The following is a 24,139-nucleotide window of genomic DNA, read 5'->3' on the forward strand; positions in this document are numbered from 1 at the left end:
CTTGTTCTTGATCTTAGAGGGAAAGCATCCAGTCTTTGATCATGAAGTACCATGTTAGCTGTGGATTTTCGTGTCTGCCCTTTATTAAGTTGAGGAAGTTCCTTTCTAGTCCTAGTTTGTTGAGTTTTTATCATGAAATTATGTTGAATTTTGTTAAATGCTTTTTCTGCATCTGTTGAGATGATGATGTGGTTTTTGCTCTTTAATTCAATTTAATGTGATATGGTATATTACATTGTAATTTAATTTAATGTAATGTGGTATATTACATTTGCCGATTTTCATATGTTAAACCAGCCTTACATTCCTAGGATAAATCCCATTTGTTCATGATGTATAGTCCTTTTCATATGTTGCTAAATTTGGTTTTCTAGTATTAAGGGTTTTTGTGATATTAATAAGGGATATAGGTCTGTAGTTTTCTTGCGATGTCTTTGCCTGGTTTTGGTAGTCTGGCCTCTAAGATGAACTAGAAAATGTTCTCTCCTCTTCTACTTTTTGGAAGAGTTTTTAAACATTCAGTAGTGTATTAGGGTACTTCAAAAAGTTTATGGTAAGATTCATATTATCTTTTAATTCTATTTTCCATGAACTTTTTGAAGTACCCTCATATTAGTGTCCTAGGGCTGCTGTCTAACAAAGTACCACAAACCAAGTGGCTTACAACAACAGAAATTTATTTTCTCATAGTTCTGGAGGATAGACATTTGAAATCAAGACATTGGTATGATTGGTTCTTCTAAGGCCTCTGAGAAAGAATTTGGTTTTTTGCCTCTCTCCCAGCTTCTGGTGATGGCTGCAATCCTTGGCATTCCTTGGCTTGATGCATCACTCCAATCTGCACCTTCATCTTCATGTGGCATTCTCCCCTGTGTGTCTTTGTGTCTCTGTTTTCTCTTTTTTAAAAAACAGTCATATTGGATTAGGGGCCTACCTTACTCCAATATGACTTTATCTTAACATACATCTTAACAAATCTACAGAGACCCTATTTCCAAGTAAGTTCACATTCATGGGTAGCAGGTGTTAGGACTTGAACATTTCTTGTGGAGGAATACATTCAACCCACAACAGGTAGAATTTACCAGTGACACCATCTGGGCCTGGGCTTTACTTGTGGGAAGATTTTCAGTTTCTAATTCAGTCTTTGCTTGTTATAGGTGTTTTCAGATTTTCTTTTTCTTCGTGAGTCCATTTCAACAATTTATGTCTTTCTAGGAATTTTTCCATTTCATTTAGGTTGTCCAACGCATTGAATTGTAGGTAGTATTCCCTAATAATCTTTTTTACTTCTGGAAAGTCAATAATGATGACCCCTTTTTCATATTTGATTTTAGTAATTTCAGTGCTCATTGCCCTTGGTCACTCTAAAGAATCAATTTTTAGTTTTGTTGATTTCTAGTCTTTCCACTCTAGTCTCTATTGTTTCCTTTTTTCTCCTTGCTTTGGGTTTAGTTTACTCTCACTTTTCCAGTTTAGTAAGATAAAGAGCTTGGTTACTGATTGGAGATCTTTCTTCTCTTTAAATGTGGGCATTTACAGCTATAAATTTCTCTCTAAGCAATTTTTGCTCTATCCTATATAATTTGATATGTTGTGTTTTTATTCATTTCAAAATGTTTTCTGATTTTCTTTTTGATTTTTTTGACCCATTGGTTATTTAGGAGTGTGTTTTTTTTAATTTATTCATGTTTCTGAATTTCCCAATTTCCTTCTGTTAATGATTTCTAATTTAATTCTATTGCAGTTGGAGAACATATATTGTAGTATGATTTCAATCTTTTAAAATTTATTGAGACTTGTTTTTTGGCCTAACATATGGTCTATCCTGGTCTATTCATGGAGAATGTTCCATGTACCCCTTGAAAAGAATGTGTATTCTGCTGTGTTCTGTAGACATATTTTAGATACAGTTGGTTTATAATTTTTAAATATTCTCTTACCTTGTCGATCTTCTGTCTAGTTGTTCTATCCAGTATTTGAACTGAGGTATTAAAGTGTCCAGCTGTTATTGTTGAATTGTCTATTTCTCTTTTGAATTGTCAATTGTCAATTTCTGCTTCATATATTTGGGTGCTTTATTATTGGGTATATATACAAGGGTACTTCAAAAAATTCATGGAAAAGTAGAATTAAAAGATAAAGTGAATCTTTCCATGAACTTTTTGAAGTACCCTCATATGTTTATTGTTATATCTTCCTGATGGATTGATCCTTTGGTCATTATAAAATGGTATTCTTTGTCTCTAGAATCAATTTTTAACGTCTGTTTTGCCTGATATTGCTGTAACCACTTCAGCTCTCTTTTTATTTCTGCTTGCATGGTATATCTTTTTCCATTCACTTTTACTTTCACCCCATTTGTGTCTTTGAATATAATATATGACTTTTGTAAACATCATATAGTTGGGTCATTCTTTTAAACCTATTCTGCCAATTCTTTCCTTCTGGATGGTCTGTTTAGCCCATTTATATTTAATGTAGTTACTGATAAATAAAACTGCCATCTTGCTATTTGTTTTCTATACGTCTTCTGTCTTTTGTGTTTCTGTATTTGTCCATTGCAGCCTTTTTTTGCAGTAATTTTCTATTATGCCATTTTATTTATTTTGTGGTTTCTTTTACTTTATTTCTTAAGTTCTATTCTTAGTGTTTTCCCTGGGAATTACAATTAACACCTTAATTTAAAATAATCTAGTTCAGATGGACACCAACTTAATTTCAGTAGTGTAGAAAGCTTTGCTCTAATATGTAGTTTCATCTTCTTCCCCCTTTCTTTTTGCTATTATTGTTAAATACAAATTGTATCTTTGTACATTATAAATTCATCAGTAAATTTTTATAATTATTGGTTTATTCCATTTCTTTTATATTTGTAGTAAAGAAAAGAGTTATGTATTAGTTTTTATTGCTGCTGTAACAAATTACCACAAACTTAAAACAAATCAAATTTATTATCTTACAGTTCTGAGGGTCAGAAGTCCTTAATATGTCAGCAGGGATATGCTCTTTCTGGAAGCACCAGGGAATAATGCCTTTTTGTTTGCAATACAAGATAATCTCCCTATCTCAAGATCCTTAACTTAATAATATCTGCAAAGTCCCTTTTGCCATATAAAGTAACATATTCACAGGTTCTGGAAATTATGATGTGGACATCTTTAGGGAGCCATTATTCAGCACACCACAAGTTACAAACAAAAATACATTTATACTGTCTTCTATATTTACCTATGTAGTTACCTTTAGAGTTACTGTCTTGTGTCCCTTCATTCTAGCCTAAAGGACTCCCATTAATATTTATTTTAGGACAGGTATGCTAGTGATAAATTCTTTTAGTTCTTGTACATCAGGGAATGTCTGAATTTCTCCATCATTTTTGAAGGATAGTTTTGCTGGATGTCAATTCAGCACTTTGAATATGTCATCCCATTTCTCCCTGGCCTCCATGATTTCTGATAAGAAGTCAGCTGATAATCTGAGGATCTCTTCTACGTGATGAGTTGCTTTACTTTTACTGCTGTTTTCAAGACTCCCTCTTTGTATTTCACTTTGTACAGTTTGACTATGTGTCTGAGTGTAGATATCTTTTATCTTTTACCCTATTTGGATTTCATTGGACTTCTTAGACATGTACATTAATGTCTTTTATCAAATTTCTTTTTTTTTTAATGGCATTAACATTTCTTGCTGAATCTTTAAACATCTTATTTTACATCATATATCTTTTTCTTCTAGGCAGTAGCTCAAAATTTCTCTCGTGATATAACAAAATGTTATTGCAGCAAAGCAAACATTAAAATATTAATACAATATGATCTTTTGCTGAGATTCTGAGGTTTCCTTCTTTACAGGATTTGAAATTTTTTATTTATTTTTTTAATTTACATGTTTATGGGATACAGTTTGTTGTTTCAATACATGCATATATTGAGTAATGATCTAATTAGAATACTTAGCATATCTATCACCTAAACATTTATCTTTCCTTTGTGTTATAACATTCAAGATCCTCTTCTGGCTATCTTGAAATATACAATACAATATTATTAGCTATTGTTACCCTAAGGCACCAGAACCATTCTTTCTATCTAACTGTAACTTTGTAACCTTATAACTTTGTACTGGTCTACCAATCTTTTCTTGCCCCACCCCCTTCCTTGCCTCTGTGAATCACTATTCTACTATTTCCCTCTTTTTTCTCTTCTTATTTTTCTTAATTGACCCCTGAAAATTGTATATATATTTTTTTAGTACAATATGATAAATTGGTCATTATTTCTTCAAATGTTTTCTGCACCTTCTCTCTCTCCTCTCCTTCTGGGATTCCTATTATGCATATGTTGATATGATTGATGGTATTTTACAGATCTTTACAGCTCTCTTCATTTTCTTCATCATTTTTTCTTTCTACCCTTCAGACTGGATAATCTCAGTTGACCTATTTTTAGTCACTGATTCTTTCCACTTCCAATTCAGATCTGCTGTTATGCCCCACTGAAATTTCTCATTTCAGTTATACTTTTCAACTCCAGAATTTCTAACTAGCTTCTTAAATAATTTTTATCTTTTTATGGTTATTTTCTGTTTGATGAGACATTGTTCTTATACTTTTTGTTAATATTTTAGACATGGTTTTCATTAGTTCTTTGAGCATATTTAAAAGAGCTGATTTAAATTCTTACGTGTTAAGCTCAGTATCTGCTTTTTTCTCTGCTTATGAGCCATGCTTTCCTGTTTCTTTGTGTTTCTTGTAATTTTTTTGTTTAAAACAATATTTTAAATATTACAGTGCGCAGACTCTGGAAATCAACCCTCAACCTCACCATTTGTTATTGCAGCTTGTTGTTGCTCTTTGTTTGATGACTTTTTTGGATTAATTCTATAAAGTCTGTATTATTTAGTCATGTGCAGCACTGAAGTCTCTGTTCAGTTAGATTAGTGGTCAGCTAATGATTGGATAAAGATTTCCTTAAATGCCTTGAATCATTAAGTCTCCCAGCCTTTGTCAAGGGGCTGAGTGTGTATTGGAGCATGCCTGCAATGCTCCCGCAACCAGTTTACAACTGTGCCTTAGCTTTCACTTCCTGTATGCACAGAGCCTCAAGATCAGATAAAGGTGAGAGATTAGGACCTTCTCAGGTCTTTCTGGGCATACACATAGCCTTGCACATGCGCATGGATTTCTAGATTCCCAGGAATGTGTTGCAGCTTTTCAAAGCTCCTAACGAATATCTCATTCCCTAGATTTTCCTCTTATTTTTTGGTCAGCTTCTTGTTAGCCTCAACTGGTACTGCTTCCTTGATGGCTGCAGTATTAACCAATTTCCACTGATTGTTTCCAACAAATGTCCTAAGGATACAGCTGTTCTGTTCACACAGATTAAGATCTGAGTCAAGTAAAATGAAGACAAAGCCTGAGACTGGAACTTTTCAAGGAGCTGTCAGACAAGTCGAGTAATGATAGTTCTCTGGAGATGGGACTGCTGGTCACTCCAAACCCATCTTTCCTCCTGTAGTGTCTAATAGGCACCTGGTTTTCACAGCTACCATAGTTGCAAAGCTATTCGTTTTTTAAGGCTGCTGTGGAACTGGGAAGGGGGATGAGAATAGGGTGAATTTAAAGTGCTGCAAAGCTTGATGTTCTTACGGTATTCAGCCATTTTTCTTAAACACTTCTTAGATTGTTGCAAGTCTTTGATTAGTTCATAGTTCTTTAAAAGTTTATCCTGACATTTTTTGCCATTGTTCATGTTGCTTTTATGGAGGAGCAGACTTTCACTGATTCTTACTTCACCATTCTCTCCTTCAATATTTTTGAGTAGAGGTGTGTCACCATCAAAGCTAATTTTATGGAAGTCTAGTTCACCAGTGTCTGATGTCCTTAACCTGGTGTGGAGATTGGTAAACTGGAGTGTGGTAAACTGATCCAAAATGGTCATCCGATAAAGGAAGACCTAAGAACATTATCAGAAGAGAGTAACAGACCAAAAGTTCAAAGAATCAAGAGTAGCAGATCAAGTAGACATGGAGGATGACCTGATTGTGCACAGGAGATCTCTTCTGTGCCTGCTCTCTCTCCACCCCTCCCCTCCCGCATTTTCCACTGCATACATCCATGGCAAAGTGCATAGATAGTGGTGCACAGGAAGCATTAGACTGGGCAAAGGATGGGCTGGTTGGTTAGCTCAGTTAGAGGGTGGTGCTGATAATGCTAAAGTCCTGGGGTTCAATACCTATAACAGCCAGCCACCAAAAAAAAAAAGACTGAAGAGAAAAAAAAAATGTGGAAAAGATAACTGGAATGCTATTACATTATAGAAATAAGGTTGTCCTATAGTGACTTATTTTTGAAGCACTTATATTTTAACTCACATAGTCTTATAACTGGACAGGACATGAACAAGAATTTTTGTTTTATAATGGAGAAAAATTAGACTCTCTCAATAAGTAAATTACCCAAAGTTTTAGGGATTACAACAGGTAGAGCTAGTTCTTTTGATTTCTTGTCAGGTCCTCTTTGGGCTATTAGGTAATAAGACTCTATTAGAGGAGTTTTAGTAGTAAAGAAGAGCCAGTTTTGAAATGCTTTCTGGAGGAAAAATCACCAGAGTATCTGGTTGGTTATGTGAGATTAAAAGAGAGAAGATTCCCAAGATATGGAAATGTAACTTCAACGCATTCCAACCAGGCAAAATACAAATGCTATTCTAATATGGGGAAATAAAAATTAAGTTGCTGTTAATTCAAGGAAAGAATCAGGGAAATAATTACTGAAGATTTAATTTAAGCCAAAAATGTATATATTTTGCTAATTTTCCACCAGGTGTCAGCAACATTTTAAACAATAGCAATTGTAATGATTATTTGGAATGTAATATCTACATTTGTTAAATATTACACAGTTGGGGCTATATATATCTTCTGTCCCAACTATCAGATTGTTTATACTTCAGTATCTTGAAAAGTATATATTAATTAGAGCCACATTCACTATTTTACCATCTGCATTATTACAATCTTCCAGCCTACTGTCATAGAGTTATTTAACTATGATACTAAAATATAAGTTTTGACTTCTCAGAAGACTCAAAATACTTTGAAGAAACTGGGTCAGCAGGGGGCAGCACAGTCTTACAATATTTAAAATTTGGTCATTTGAATGACCGTTTATAAACAGGATATATAGTGTGGTACATGGGTTTTCAAGCTTTTCAAGCATTCAAATCCTTTTATTTCAAATTAAATATTATTTATAACCCAAATTTGTGAAGCAAATTAAAGTGATATTTTACTAATGGAAAACTTATTTTATAATTTTTACTTTTAACATCAAACTGAAAATATGGAGTGGTTTTGATGAACAAAAATTTTAGAATTAAGATTCTCTAGAAGGTACTGTTACTATCTTCTTTTTACAGATAAGGAAATTGAGTCTCAAGGAAATTTTAAAATATGTCCAAGGTCACACAGATGGCAAAATGTTAGAGCTTACAATAAAGTAAACTGTCTTACTCCAACACGAGACAACTACAATTATACAACTACTGATAATACATTTAGTCTTGTTGCAACTCTGAAATCCAATCCAATTTATTTATTTTGTTTTAATTACACAATATATAGAAAATTCTGATTCACATAGATAAGGAGTTACAAATGATAACTTGGTAAGCAGCTTGCTCTGCAATCTCCTAATACTTCTCAATTAAACAGAAATGGCAGATGAATCTTTAATTCAAGATGCAAACAACAGTACATTAGATCGGCAGTACAAATAAATGCATTGGTGTTGTCTAATAGGTTAACAAGTGGTATAACTACTAAGGGAGTAGACACAGTTATTCCACATTTTTTAAGTAAACTGAGGCAGGGAGATGCTAAATATCTTGCCAAAGTCACATTCCTGTAACTGACAGACTCCAAAAATCTGGCTCCAAAGTTTGCTTTCCTTACTGGTACACTGTGCTGCCTCTCTATTTTATTGTTCATTTATGCATTTGTCTTGCTCTTATTTTAGTTTTCAAATATTTAAAATTCTATTTTCAAAATGAAATTCAGTAAATTCCACTTGTCACAATTGGAAAACCAGTAAATAATGTGGGGCTGTTATATTCTAATTAGCATTCTATTTAATTTTTCAATAGTAAACACACACACACACACACACACAAGAGTACTTCAAAAAGTTTGTAGAAAGATTTGCATTATCTTTTAATTCTATTTTTCCATAAACTTTTTGAAGTACCCTTGTGTACGTGTGTACGTGTGTACGTGTGTATAAAAAACATAGATTCAAATCATCTCATTTAAAATAAATTCATTAAAGGAAACATTTAACACATTTGGAATAATCCAACTTGCATACAAATGACTGATTATTGTAGCACTCTGTAAGCTTAGTGACCAATTTTTAAAAGCTCACACCTCCCCCAGATATATATGTGAGGCCATTTCTAGGGTACAGAGTGTTTACTACCTTAGCATCCCAATATGTGTCACCAGTGACTCAGAGTCTCAGAGAAAGAAAGCTTTTGCAATTTTCATAAATTTGACAGACCAGGGAGAAGTCAGGGAGATCAGCTATATTAATTTTGAAGCAAAAGTCATAATTCTTAATATGTACTGAAGTTTTTAGGTTACAAAATTCTTCTATGATTACTCCCACAAATACATGTGTCTAGATCGCCATTATAATCAATGTTTTGCTACAGGGTGAAAAATTGCAATTTTTTTGCTCAAGATGTAAAATGTACACAAAGACAGACTACAAGTATCGTTGCAAGCGGAGACTTAACCAACAACTGAGGAAATTATGATTCCCACCCAAGCACTCAGTCATGCTGCGTGTTTGGCCTTATGTTATTTTTTGAAGAAACAAATCTGAGCACATGACTGCACAGCTGAGAATGCCTCTCTTGCTTCCGTGCTTGTGGAGCTGTCCAGTTGTTCATGCCACCACATTTCATGTCTCTCACGGTTCATTCTTTTCATTCAGCAGTATTTACTAAGTGCCTGCCAAGTGATAGGTACTGTACTAATTTGGGGACATACAAAGATTAATAAAACAAAGGTTCCTGCCCTCAAGGGTATTACAGTCTAGTAGGAGAGACAGACAAAGCAACAGTTACAGTGCCACATAGTAAACCTCTGATAGAAATGTTCATATTGTGCTGGCCGGTGAGTAAAATTTGGCTTCAACTTTCATTTCTGGCTTCATTTTCCACACTCCCTCCCCGTATACACCAGCCACAGCAGATGCATTTGCGTTTACCAGATGTGCTATTCACCTGTGGGCCTTAGCTCACACTCTGTCTGAAATGCCCTTCCCTATGCCTGTTGAAATCCTTTTAGGGCCATTTCAAATATCTCTTCTCAGGGATATAGTTTATATCATTCCAAAGTTAATCACATCCACCTATTTTCTCCCGTAAAACCTCTTAAGGCATTTTATCACAGTACCAATTCATCTATCCTCTAGTACAGTGCCTGTGCAGAACAGACATTCAATAAACTTTTATACTGCTGAGCTTCCAAGTAGTTTCTATCCTTACTATTTTTCCTTCGGTAAGATAAAACAGTGTGTGATCTATTAATTACTTTTTGCAACTATCCTGAAATCTGGTCACAGATAAAATAAATTAGAATTATGAGATGAATATGAATAAGTGTTTTTAAAGATTATTAAACTGAGAATATAAGTATTATATTAGGTACTAAAGTATAATGGATACTGTTGGTTTTCTACCAGCATGCTATCTCGACTACTTCTTTCCTCCAAGGAAATCCTATTTTGTTCAGGACACCAAACCTAGGCCATACAATTGCCACAGAAAAAGCAATGCCCACTGAACTCACATTAAAAAAAAGTATAAGCCCAAAGAAATGATCCACCATGAATGACAGCAGACCCCAAAGAGATATATATTGGCAGTTCTAGAACTAATAGAACACTGTGAAAGAGATTATAAGATAAACATGCTTTAAAAGAAGTAATAGAAACCACAAGAAAAGAACAAACAATATGGGAAAAGAGGCAGATTTAAATAATGACCATCTGGAATGTCCAGAATGACAAATAAAGTCATTAAAAATAGAGTCAGTGAAAAATAGGAAAAAGTTTTGAGGGTGGAATGAAAATGTTAAGCATATTTTCTAATAAGAACTTCAGAATGAGAGACTAGAGAAAATGAGAGGCAGTATTTGAAATACATATATCATTAGATTGAGAAAGCACAGGTTCTAAACAGGATTATTAAAGAATGAATCGACACTCATGCAGTGAAAGAATGAAACGCCAAAGACAGCGAGAAAAGCAAGCACAAAGAGAATGGTAAGGGGGCAACAGTTTGACTCGCAGCAGGCTTCCAACAGCCGCAGTAGAGGCCAGAGGGCAGCACAGTGGTATCATATGTTTAAGGTGCTGAGGCAAAGTAAGTACCAACTTGGAATATTATAGCCTCCTAAATTATCACTTAAAGGAGAGGGTAAACTGCAGATATTTTCAGACAAATACCAAGAGAGTTTACCACCCATATCATTGCTGGGACAATTACTAAGGCATATATTTTTGTGAGAAAAACATTAAATTCAAAAGGAAGAAGTCATGGTGAGCCAAGAGACTGCTAAACATGTAGAAAAATCATATAGAAAATCTAAATAAGCAGAAATATGTAGACGAAGCTGAAAAATACTAGTAAGGATATGGACAATTTCAGTTAACACTTAACAACTTTGATTTAATGGATACTTGTGGGACTTCTGCCAAATTAATTAAAAAATAGGCACTTTCTATAAGTATACATGGAACATTTACAGAAGTCAACTATACGCTAGGCCACAAAGGAATTCTCCACACATATCAAGGACCGATATTATATAAACTTCATTCTTTGACCATGTTGCAATGAAATTAGAAATTCACTCACCAAATATCTGTTAAGCACATACTACATACCAGACATTATTGTAGGTATTCAGTATACATTAATGAAAAACTGAAGTAAATTTTCACCTTCATGAAATTTAATTCTAGGTACGCCAGGGAGAGAGAGAGAGAAACAATAAATACAAGTATGTGGTATGTAAGAAGGTGAGAAGTACCATGGGGAACAAAGAAATGACTGAACAGGATCAAGAATGCTAGTGGGAAAGGAGATGTAATTTTACATAAGAGGTCAACGCTGGCTCATTGGGAATGTGACAGGTGAGCAGAGATTTGGAAGAGGCTTGGGAGTTAGCCATGGGCGATGTGGGGAAAGAACTTTGCAAGCAGGTGGAACAGCCCACCCTGAGTCCAGAGTGTGTGTGTTGTGTTCGAGGAGTATAGCAAGGAAGTGGGCTCAGCTGAACTCCATGACTGAGGAGTAGAGTGTAGGAGGTCAGGTGGAAGAAGCAGTCCTCCAACCCCTACCCCCCAAAATCTCTATTTTTGGATACTCACACAAACAATAAACTTTCTAAATTAACTCAGGATCAGAAAATAAAACATAACGAAAATTAGAAATACTTAGAATCAAACAAAAATGAAAACACTTAAATTTGTGGGGTGCAGCTCTAACAGTATTATAAGGAAATGTATAGCCTTAAATATATTCGTAAGAAGAAGGAGTGCAAGTTGATCAGCTAAGCATTCTTTAACTCAAGAAGTTAGAAGAGGAAAACAGAGTAGGAATTAATTAAACAAAATTGTAAAGAGGTTTAACAAACACATTCTGGTTCTTTGAAATTACTAATAAAATAGTTAAACCCCTGGAGAAATTGATCAGGCAAGAAAAAGAAACAATATTTTATATGAAAAGGAGGACACAACCACCAATTCAGTGGAGACTTCAAAATCATAAGAGAATAACTAGGAAAATAAATTTGAAAACTTAGATGAAATGAGCCATTTTCTCGAAAAATACAAACTTCTTAAAAGTGATTTAGGAATAAAAAAACATTAAAAACATTATTATTAAAGAAATTCAATCACTACTCAAAAAGAGCGATCCCCTTAAAAGAAAGAAAAATACATAAATATATACTGTTGAGTTTTCGAGGCAAGTTTTACCCAACTTAAGTGAACAAATAACTCCTATACTACGTAAACTATTTCAGAAAAGAAAAAGAAAAAGGAAGGTGTCCAACTTTTCTTTTGAGACTTGTATAATTTTGACACTAACTAGACAAGAATAACATAAGAAAAGAAAATTATAAACCAATCTCACTTGTAAACAGATCTGCAGAAACCCTAAATTAAACATTTTTAAGTTGAATTCAGCAAAAATATACGCATATGCATATATATATGTATCCTTCAAATAGGTATTATTCCAAAAGAGCAGGAGAAAAGAAACTTACAAACTTTATAAAGCAATCTCACTTGTGTAAGTGTATAGGCAGAAACACCAAATTAAATATGTTCATATTGAATGCAGCCAAAAAACAAGTGCATGTGCATATATATATATGTGCATACACATACATATATATATATAAATTTTGATCAGAGCAGGAGTTTTTCGTGACCATTTCCACATGATGCTATCTATAGTCAAATGTTTGTGATATAAAATATTTTGTTTTTATTTGTTTTGCAATTTTTCTCCTGTCTTAAACCTTCTTATCAAATATGTCAATTTTTTAGTGTTAGTATGTGGGGCTTATGGAAGAAAAAGTGAGAATTTTCTACTTTTAAGTCTCCCTTACCTACCCTGAATGTAGAGCTGTGCCCCATGAGTGTGGGAACATTCCTTTCACTGAACCATCTTTTCCTCTTCCTTGGCATCTGCAAGGCTAGCGCTTGCACACCAAACCCCGCAAAGAGCCCGAGGGAGGCAGTCACACTGGGGACAACATCACGAGCTTCTCAGTAACATGGGTGACAGTCCTCACTAAGACCAAGGGGGAAAAGGTAGGCACAAACAACTCAGTTAACTGGGCTCTGCAGTTGATATCTGGTTTTTTTGCCTAGCATCCGTATCTTTCTGGCCGCCACAGTACCCAGATTTTGGTTGGGGGACCAGCCTGCCCCTGTACTTCTCATGAAGCAGACTTCTTTCCAGAGACCTAGAATTAGATTTCGTGGGCCCTAACTGTCCAGTTCTGGGGTTTGTGTTTAAGCAGTAAGGAAGCTGTATTCCTCTTTCCCACAATACTCAGAGCTACTGGCAACTAGGAGTGAAGAGTCTGTCTGAGAAGAGAGTCATATTTAGGAAACAAATTTGGGAAATGGTTAAAGGGGACCTGGTTCCTCGTGACATGGGTTGAGGCCTGGATCAATGATTGCCTGACACTACCTCATGACGGACTGTTTGTTACATAAGGCAGTAAATTCCCTTGTGTTGCTTAAGCCAGTTAAAGTTAGATCTTCTGTCGCTTGCAACCAAAAGTATCCAGATAATGATTACTGTTTTAGGCAGACTAGCTTCCAGCATCAGTCCGAAATTTAAACTATCCATCCATGTACCGCTCACCCCAGTAGGCTATTCTTTAGGTTCACTTGGTTTTTTTTACAAACCCCACCAAAATACAGACTGGCCGTCCTCCACACTGGATTTGTGGGGTGGAGGGTGCAAGAGGACAAGGTGGAGCAGTGATGCTGCTCTTGCTTTCTCTCTCTTGAAATTGCCTCTGGTTATCTCATCCTTACTAGTTCCCTGGGGTTAGGAAAGGACCCTGATGGGGGAGCATTGCTGCTGGAAGTGAAACTCATCATTAGTGGCAGCTCCTACTTTGCAGCAGGTGACTTCCCTCGTGTACACTTCAGCACCCTCTGCACCCTCATCCCCATTTTCAGAAAAGTATAGAAGCATTTCATATGTAAATAAAATTAAAAACCTAACACTACTCTCCAACCCCAGTGTGAATAAGTTCAACAGAAACTATTCAAATTCATAGTAATTATCATTGTGCAGTTCAGTGGTTTTACCTTAAAAATATTGAATATATGTAGTTACAAGTAGGCTGGAATCAGTTCAATATTAATAAAAAGCCCAATGTGTTTACTTAGTAGGAATTCTGTTGTGTTTTTAATCATGTTTTTTTTCCCTGTATACTTACAAATTCCCACTTAATTTTAACCTATTAGCACCATTATGGAAATAGATTTTTCTCTACTCTCACAGAATTGCTTATAATCCTTCACACTAGGGCAGAAGACCCAGGGGGAAGGAGAGGAAGTATTTAAAAGAAATAAAATATTATGCAAGATGGGATGAAGTTTTACTTTGGGGAGCCTGTGGGACTATTCCTTTAAGCAGACCTAGTTATGACTGGAATTTTTTTGACTCTGGGTTAATCACCTGCAGTTACTGCCATCTAGGCAATCCCCAGTTCTAAATTAATGATTGGGTTTGCAGAGGGAGTAGAGAGAGATTCCTGAATATACACTGAATGGAGCTGCATGCCCTGAGGAATAGTCTGAGGAAATATTCCACTGGAGTGTATAGTATCTGTATTGAATTTGTTTTTACTACAGTTATTCTGTTTATGTAGTTTTTATACTGCTTTTGTTGTGCTCCTTGGACTGCCACAACTCTACCAAAATAGGATGGGCAGTCACACTGATGGTGGTGCAAAGGCCCTGAGATTAGCACTTCTTCCAAAGTGTAAATTTAGAATTAACTCTTTGAGAGAATAGTTTTTTCCTGTTATTTAAAAACTACTATATTTCAGCAGGGCTTACTAAAATGGAATGTGATTATCAAGGATCTTAATGCTCTTGCTTTTTCTGTTGAGCTTGGAGATAAGAATTTCCACAGCAATAAAGTAGGAGGTATTTTCCTTAGGAGCAAGAAAGTACTTTCCCACCACATTCTTTACGCATCACTTTTTTGCCCAAAAGTGGCAGTGTGGCCCCTGCATTGATAAGTAATTATTAGGTTCACATCCTGTTATCAGACAGTAGGTGAAAATGAAAAATACTGTATTATGAAAAATGTATTTCACAATATTCTAACAGATGCTGCTAGTATAATAGCCTCATGTAACAAATGCACCAAATGTGCTCAAGCATGTTTTTGACACTATTTTCATAAGTGATGATATATCTGAATTGAAACTTAGTAAAATTATGTTTTCTTCTCCAACTGTCATGAAAACATACCAAACTATGTGTTTTGTGTACCCATGATTTAGGGATATAAGATGATTATTTCTTTTGGCTTTCCACTCTGTAGTTTAGAGTCATATTTGAAAATATGAGCCTTTGTCTTTCTGAATATTAGTCCAATGAGTTCATTCAGTTCCCAGTTACTTATATAGCCAATGGCAGATTTACACTTGAAGATTTGTATAAAACATTTTTAAATTTTTAAAGTACATTGTTATAGGAAATAGTGTTATAGTCTTTTTTTTTTTAACTCGCACAGTAAATCCCTTTAGGAATCTTCAAAGTCCTAAATATTTATCTTTATCATTTTATGTTAACTTGTGTATATTGTGACCTTGCATTATGTAATTCTTTTCTTAAACCTTTTTTCTTGTGAAAGCCAACACACGTTAGAAAAATGTAAAAAAACAGAAACATGCAACCCATTTATTTATCACAAAGTAAAACCCATGTAACTCTGTCTAGGGCAAGAAATAAAACATTGCTAGTATCCCCAGAAACCTTCTTCATCATGCCCTTACTATTCCTTCTCTCTCCACCCCCAGAGTTAACCACAATTTTGACTTCTATGTTAATCACTTTTCTTGCTTTTCTTTATATTTTTACCACCTAGTCATGCATCTAGAACACAGTGGTTTAGCATTGCCTGGCTAGTTTGTTTTGTTTTTGTTACTTTACATAAATGGAATTATGCAGCTAGGTTTCCTGTTGGGTCCAGCTTTTTCCACTCAAAGTCACATCTGTAAATGTAGTTATAATCACTCTTCATTGGTGTATAGTATATTGTTGTATGAACTCACCACAAATTATTTATCCATTCTACCATTTGAGTCCAGCATGAATAATTCTGCTGTGGACATTCTTTCATATGTCTCTTGATAAACTTTGCACACATTTCTGTGAATATATATGTTAGAGAAGAGTTGCCAGATCGTAAGGCATGTGTGTCTTTTTAGCATGTTTAAAAGTGGCGTCGCCTTATGCTCCCACCAGAGGAAGCTGAGGGTTCCTAGTGCTCTGTGTCCTCTCTCCACTAGCTATTCTTTCAGCCCACGTTTGCTGTGTGGTGTTACCTCCTGGTTTTGATGTCCCATTCCCTGATTACTAATGAAGACCAGCAAATACAAAGAAACCTGTTGAAAATGTTTTATTGAAATTGAATTTAATCTATAGATCGATTTGGAGAAAATGTTACAAAATTGAGCTTTTCTAATACATTAACGTAGTTTATTTATATAGCACTTTTCACTTTTTCTCAGTAATATTCATAGTTTTCTGTATGGAGTCTTTACATATCATTTGTTACATTTATTACTAGATATTTTATATATTTATACAATAAATTGCTATTTTTAATAAATTTTATTTTCAGATTTGGTGCTGATATATAGCAATATATGGATTTTTAAATTTTACCATTGTATGCAACTACAATTTATCTGTAGATTTGTTTAGATTTCCTATGTACATAATTATATAATCTGCACATAAGGACAGTTTTATCTACTTCCCTTCCAAATAATTATATTTTTACTTCATTTTATTGCCTTTAGTAAGGCTAGGACCTTTACTGGCTGGTATCTCCACCACAGTGTTGACTAGAGGAGGTGATAGTTGCCAATTTCAAAGCAGAAACATTAAAAATTTTTCAATAGAAAAAAATGTACTTTGGGCCGGCCCGTGGCTCACTCGGGAGAGTGTGGTGCTGAGGAAAAAATGTACTTTGCTGGATTTGGTTTGCTGATAGTTTGGGTGGGGGGGGTTGAATTTAGGTTCATGAACGAGAAAATCCTGTAATTTTTCTTTTTTATAATGTCTTTGTTAGGTTTTGGTTTTAATGTTTTGCTAGATTCTTAAAGGAAGTTGAGAAGTGTTTCCTCTTTCTCTACTATCTGGAAGAATTTGTGTAAGACTAGCATATTAATTAGAATTCACTAGTGAAGCCATCTGGGCTAAAGATTTTGTTTTTGTTTTGTTCTATTTTAGAAAGGTTTCCTATTACAAATTAAATTTCTTCAGTAACACTGTTCAGATATTCTATTTTTTTATGTCCCTTTTGGTTAGTTATAATTTTCTAGGAATATGTTCATTCCTCCAAATTTCAGATTTGCTGGAAGAAAGTTGTTTGTTCTCTCCTCTTATCTTTTTAGGGTCTGTAGAATATGTAGTGATGTCTCCTTTTTCATTCCTGATAATTGTTGGTTTTACCTTCTGTCTATTTTTCTTAATTCAACTCTTCAGAAGTTTTTCCATTTTTATTAGTCTTTTCAAATAGCTTATTTTCATTATCATTTAGTTACCCAGGGGTTGTTTAGAAGTGTATCCTTCATTCATTTCCAAACATATAAGGATTTTATTCTTCTCTAGAAAATAGTTTGGGTTTCTAGTCAATAAAAAAATTATGAATAATTCTTATATGAAATTATTTGCTTTATCTTTATAAAAATTCTGCTCTGTGCTTGGGAAAATGTACATTCTGTAGTTTTGGGGGATGGTGTTCTTCATATGACCATTAGGTCAGTTTTGCTTATTGTGATATTCAAATCTTCTGCATCCTTACTGTATTTACTTGTCTGCTCACTTTGTTAGCTACTAAGAAAAGTGTTCTCGTCCCCTTTAATAACAGATTTCTCCATATCTCTTTCTAGTTCTGGCGATTTTTGCTTTCTGTATTTTGAGCCCATGTTATTAAATGTATGCAAACTTGGAATTATTTTATCTTCCTGGTGAATTGAATGCTTTATCATGCTTAAGTATACTTCATTTTTAGTAATGGTTATTGCCTTAAAGCCAACCCTGACTGATACCATTAGTAGCTACTTCAATTTTCTTTATTTGCATGGTAGATTTTTTCTATCCTTTTCAACTTTTCTGTATCTCTGTGTTTCAGATGTTAGCTTGTAAATAGCAAATCATTTTGTTTTGTTTATTTAATCAAAATGTGCCAGTCTTTGTCTTTAAAGGCACAGTTAGGACATTTAGTGTAATTGAGTCTAAATCTGTGTCAGTCTTTTAAGGTCACTAAGTCTTTAAACAATTTTTCACATTCACAAAATAGTTTATTAACACCTGTAAATTTATGAAATTTATCTTCTCTGATTTGTATATAAATACATATACAGGGATTTATGTATTAATATACATAATGACAATAGGATAATGTCATCTCCTATTACTTCTTTGACTCCTTTGTAATAAAAAGTGATCTAGGGACTAAAATATGCTAAGGACAATATTTCTAATCTGATGTTTGGGGAATTTGGTTTGCAACTCTTGTCTTTATTGTGTTTTATGTACCTAATTCCAGCATACATGGCATCAACAATATATTCATAATATATCTTTTTTGCAAAATACTATAAAAATTTCATTTTTGATTACAGGGCTGCGACTCCCAAATGAGCATGTCAGAAATGTCCTGTAGTGAAAGTACATCCTCATGTCAGTCTCTTGAACACGGCTCAGTTCCGGAAATTCTCATTGGCCTGCTTTATAATGCCACAACTGGAAGACTATCAGCAGAAGTGATAAAAGGCAGCCACTTCAAAAACTTGGCAGCAAACAGACCACCCAGTGAGTGAAAAAAAAATTTTAATTCTAATGTTTTCTGCACTTATGGGACTCTTAGCGTTAGGGGCATCAAGCCTATCATTTAGTCTTAACCAATCAAAATGAGATGTTGTAGTCATCAGCTAATCCGTTTCATGTTTTCTATTTCCAGTCACTTGGGAAGTAGAAAAATTTGAAATTCAAAATATTAATTGCAAGGTGACAGAACTTTTAACTTTTCATATTATCTGCAGAATAAATTATCCCTATCACAACCATTATCTTTTAATATCAGAAAAAGTTAACAGGGTTTTAAAAAGTGAATAATATGCAAAAATATGAACAGGAATGTGTATAGCTATCATTGTACCTGAAGGTGAATGTTGTGTTTTCTGTCTGCATGCAGTACTAGGAACTAATGTATTTACTTCTATATTTTCCCTTTTTTCTCCCTTAACAATTTAAGAAGAAACTTTCTTCATACTTTTTCTCCTTTAAAATTATGAGCCAATCCCACCAGCAGAGTCTTTTCTTAAATGAAATGGGCTTTGCTTTTACCAGGACAAACAGATTGCTATTTACCCCAGGTGCTAGGAGGGAAAGCTGGACGCGTGACGCGTGCCTCTGCTGTGTCCCGTCCAGACGCCTGACCCTCCTCCTCCTGGTCTCACTCCCAGCTCGAGGGGTGAGGGTAGGTTATGGGAAGACAGAGAAGCTGCCACCAAGTATACCTCCAGAACTGTTTGTTGATATCTGTGAGGGGTGAACTGGGAAGGTAGCACCCTCTTTATTCTTCTCTAGAATTAAAGCCGTTAATGCCCCCAACTAAACACTTGAAAGGAAATCTTGAAAAATAACACCACCTTAAATTTGCTTAAAGCTTTTCTCACAGACGTGTTTAATGCAGGCTTTTACTCCAAGTATCAAGTAATTATTAAAGGAGAGGAAACTTTTTCTACCCTTGAATTTAATTAACTTTACTTCTAAGCATCATAAAAATTTTGTATTCAATGGAGGTGAAAGTTCATGAAAATATATTTGGTTTGCCCCAGTAAGATCAGAAAGTTTGCTTCTTACACATACCATGGAATGTATCTATCCCTGAATTAAAAGTCTGTGGGCTAAACATATTTTTAAAAATAAATAAATAAAAGTCTGGGGCTAAAATTGCATATTTATTTCTACCCTGGGAAAAATGACCTAATTCCCTTACGTCTGTTTTTTTATAGGTAAAATTAAGGTTGTATCTCTCACTGGGTAATTGTGAGACTCAAATTAGATAAAGGCGCTTAAAAGAAGGATGGAATTTTTTGTCCACTTTCTCATTTCAGAAACAAAAGTTCAGTGGGAGGAAAGAAGCAGTAACTAGAATTAGCAGATTTGGAAGCGTGACTTGGTATCTTCATCAATACACACTTAAAATGCACACTGAATGGCCTGGAAGATAATGCAAATGAGTAGAAGCTGTAAAAGAGAGGGGACATGGCGAGGCCGGGACAAATGCAGGAGTGCACACCTGCCTTGACACACTCAGAGTCAGCAATGTTTTTACGCTGTGCCAGATAAACAAAATATCATTCAGGGTCTCGTTGACCCACAAGCTATCAGTTTGTCACTAATGCTTCAGCTAATAGTTTAATAAATTTCTTGATAAATATTTAACTGGAGATGCCAAAAAGTAGCAGAATGAGATGATATGTTTGCCTTTCTATCCCTGTAACCACTCCGATAGAAACAGAGAAACATGAATCAGAACTCAAATGAAGTGGGGAGGGGGGGACCGGGTTGGATAACAAACAGGTCAAGAAAGATTAGCACCCACAACATAGAGTCCATCTTTCAGGTCAAAGAATAGGTTTTAGCAATTGCCATTTTAGAATTAGACCTTCAGTATAAGATAATTAATGGTGTTAGCTGAGAGGTAACTAGTAAGTAAATATAAATGAACATTAAAAATAATGACATGGAAATGGAGTATTTATAAAGTAAAACATAAGAGAATTTTATCAGTTTGTTCTAAACTGTATATATTTATATAAGATTGTAGCCCTTCATATATATCTAGGTTCTGAGCTTTGAACTATGTTATAGACTGAATAATTCCAGTTTTATCCAAAGAAACAAGCAACATTCAAGAGAAAAAATTTTGATTATCCTATTTTATTTTATGTAACTTCATTTTATGTTACATTGGGAGTAATAAAAGTATTTCAAATATTAAATATAGCATGGATAAACTTAAAATTTAGCATAGTAATATATGACTAATATGTCGATCCTATAATGACTTTTATTCAGTCTTTTATAGTCTCATAATTTGCATGGTTTTATGTTCAATGTGCTTTAGACCAAGAGGATATCATTATAAAGATGTCCCCTTTTAAAACAGTGTAATTTTTGTTTAAGATTACACAGTGACCTTAAAAATTCTCATCCCATGAAATTTACCCAACAGTCCTTTTGTTCAACCCTCTCCCTGAATTAAAATGCTAAAGTTTTGTGCTCTTCCCCTTCAGTGAACAGTGTTTCCTCTTTAATTCTAACCTTTGACCCTCTTTCACCCAACGATTGACATCTGGTCATTATTTCTTTTACTGCTTTCCACCCCCTGTTGTCAGATGGACTGTTCTGTTGTCTAAAACACTTGATAGGTGGACAGGTTTATATAATCCGAGGTGAGTTCCTGTAGAGGCTAATTGGATGTTGTCTTTTCATGCAAAAACAAAATACCCTAAAACTTGCCAGCAGTGAAGCTGTCCACCATGTTGGTTTCTGAAAAAATGCACATTTTTTATCTGTGGTACTTTAAATAAAACTAACTTAGAATTTATCTCTGATTATGGATGATGGTATTGAGAGTATCTATAAAATAAGTAAAACTTTTTAAAATAAATGTTTTTATTTTTTTTTTCACTTGTATTTTGATTCATACAATAGAAATAGCTATTTCATGAGAAATATTACAATTTTCTTTAAAATTAATTAAAATTTTCATATGAAGTACACATGATGGATCAACATGCTGAATGTCATTTGCATGAGTCTAAAAAACTTGAAAACACAGTCTTTTAAAGAGAGGATTTATCTCCCAAATAATCAGGCAACAACTGTTTATGTTTCACTTTGTATTCTAAACATCACATCAATTTTTTTTATAATTCATGAAAGTAGTTAAGATATTATATTTAAAATTTTACATTAAATTGTGCCAAAACAAAATCCTATAGCATTTATTTTAACTACCCCCCCCCCAAAAAAAAACACATTAAATGTACTGTTGCATGAAACCAGGAGAAAGTTTTACTTGGTTTGCTAAACTCTGAACCCTTAATGCATTTGGCTTCATTCTGGCCCTTAAATGTTTTAAAAATGTATTTAAAAACCACATCCATGCAGAGATTTTTTTGACATTTCATCCTGAGCTGTTTTGACGTCATCTTTGCATTCTTGTCCTCCTCTCTTTCTCTTCACCATTTGCCTTCATTTCTATTTGTTTGTTTATTCTTATTCTCTGAAAACACAGTGGAATGCTTTACAGTGTTGTGGCTAATTGAGCTTGCTAAGTGTTTCTTAATGCTATGACGTCCTGCTTAGTAAAGCTTAAATGGGGATGGTCACGGGCAGGGGTGGTAGAGGGAGGTCAAGGTTGGGGGTGGGGGTGAGGAAGGATTATGAGGTATACCTTTAAATTCTAACTGTTGCATAGAAATAGTGAGGCTAAGATATCATTACCCCCAAAATATTTTCAGCCCACTTAGCATTCTCTGTACTTGTCACATTTTATAAACATCTATGTCAAAATGGAATTGGTTGAATTTCCACTAAACAATGGTATACACCATATCCTTATAGAGTGTAAAGACTTAATCTTCTCAGCCTATATTACAAGAAAATTGTTTGGAGTTCATTTCAAATGATATTCGTGATATGTTACTGTTTTTTTCTTTAGATACTTATGTTAAGTTAACTCTACTGAATTCCATGGGCCAAGAGATGTCCAAATGCAAGACATCCATCCGCAGAGGGCAGCCAAATCCAGTATACAAGGAAACTTTTGTTTTTCAAGTGGCCCTGTTTCAACTTTCTGACGTGACACTCATACTATCTGTGTATCACAAACGTAGCATGAAAAGAAAAGAGATGATAGGCTGGATTTCTTTAGGTCTGAACAGCTCTGGAGAAGAGGAACTCAATCACTGGACTGAAATGAAAGAGTCGAAAGGACAGCAAGTATGTAGATGGCACGCGTTACTGGAGTCCTGATGAACGGGGTAAATGAGCAGTCGCAATCCAAGGCAGCACGATTTCTGATTACAACGTCACTGTTTTTACCTAGTCACCATTAGAAGACCTGTTCTTTCAAGAATCATATTCGTCATCCTACCAAATGCTTTAAATGCTATGGAAAGAACATCTAATACTGATATAAATGAAGAAAAGATGTGTCTCTGGTAGAGCTTGTTTGGGAAACTGAGACACATGCGTCCTCACTGTTCGACTAACAGTCCTCCAGGGATTTAACACCTTCTGATTTAAAGTTAATTTTACTTTACTAAAAGAGCCAGTAATTTCATGAAAAATCAAAATTATAAGTGATTTGGAAAATCAGAATTTTAGTTGCAACGATATTTTTCACCTTCCATATTATCCATAAAACATATTTTGGCTGGCCAGTCCCTGGCGTTTATAATGTTCTCTAATATGAAAAAGTAGTTTTCCAACTCTGTCATAAGTCATATCTAATGGTGAAGGGTTTCAATGACATTGAAAATTGTTTTCTTTCAGATATGTTCCCTTTGTGCACTTAGTTTCATTGTGCCTCAGTTCTCAGCAGCACTAAATCTAAGTGCAAGCAAGTATTCATTTTCATAAAGGAATTTTTAAAATATGTTATTTTTTAAAAAGTTAATTTCTTCATTTGCCTCTGCTTTTGCCTGATCCAAAGAGACCAAGTCACTGTACTGGTCCCTTGCAAGTCTTTTAGACAGGTTGTACTGTAGAACTATGTAACTTTCTGTTGAAAGCACTTCCTGTATTCTTGTATTCCAATGTAGGAAGCTAATAGAGCAGGACTTTACTTTAAAATTTCTTTCCGTGATTGACTCTTTAAAATTGTAGTAATGTGAAAATACATTTTTTACAAACTGAAAAATACAATAGATAAAGCTGTTGAAATTGAAAACAATTCAAGCTAAAGAAAATTTTAATTATCTGCTCTTGAGTATTTAGTAACCAACTGCAAAAAGCAGGTAGCATTCAAAATAAGAAAGTATTCTCTAAATCTTCACTCTTACTTCAATTTATATTTGTGATATAAATATTATCCAGTTCTCTGTTTGAATCAGAACATCATGTTAAAACACAGTTCTGAGATTCCTTATGAAGTTTCTAGTGACTTGTGACTAGATTTTATGAAATTTACAGATAACTTTCCTCAACGTGATGTCATCTTGTGCCTTTCATGTAAGTTATATTTGCTCATACAGCTTTAAAGTT

At 34.4% G+C, this 24,139-nt stretch overlaps 1 protein-coding gene across 3 annotated transcripts in view; it reads left to right on the forward strand.

Moving 5' to 3' along the window:
- Nucleotides 1-23,728, forward strand: part of SYT14 (synaptotagmin 14) — a 171,448-nt gene extending 147,720 nt beyond the window's left edge. For 2 of the 3 annotated variants that reach the window (XM_063113562.1, XM_063113560.1), the window contains exons 5-6: nucleotides 18,478-18,667; nucleotides 22,593-23,728. In XM_063113562.1, the coding sequence (XP_062969632.1) occupies nucleotides 18,478-18,667; nucleotides 22,593-22,906 (504 nt within the window). In that variant the 3' untranslated portion in view covers nucleotides 22,907-23,728. Of the gene's footprint in view, nucleotides 1-18,477; nucleotides 18,668-21,261; nucleotides 21,319-22,592 lie in introns of all 3 variants that reach the window. The other variant, XM_063113561.1, reaches the window with a different exon arrangement.
- The last annotated feature ends 411 nt before the right edge of the window (nucleotides 23,729-24,139 follow it).

Source organism: Cynocephalus volans, chromosome 11 (assembly GCF_027409185.1).
Source record: "Cynocephalus volans isolate mCynVol1 chromosome 11, mCynVol1.pri, whole genome shotgun sequence".
NCBI lineage: Eukaryota > Metazoa > Chordata > Mammalia > Dermoptera > Cynocephalidae > Cynocephalus > Cynocephalus volans.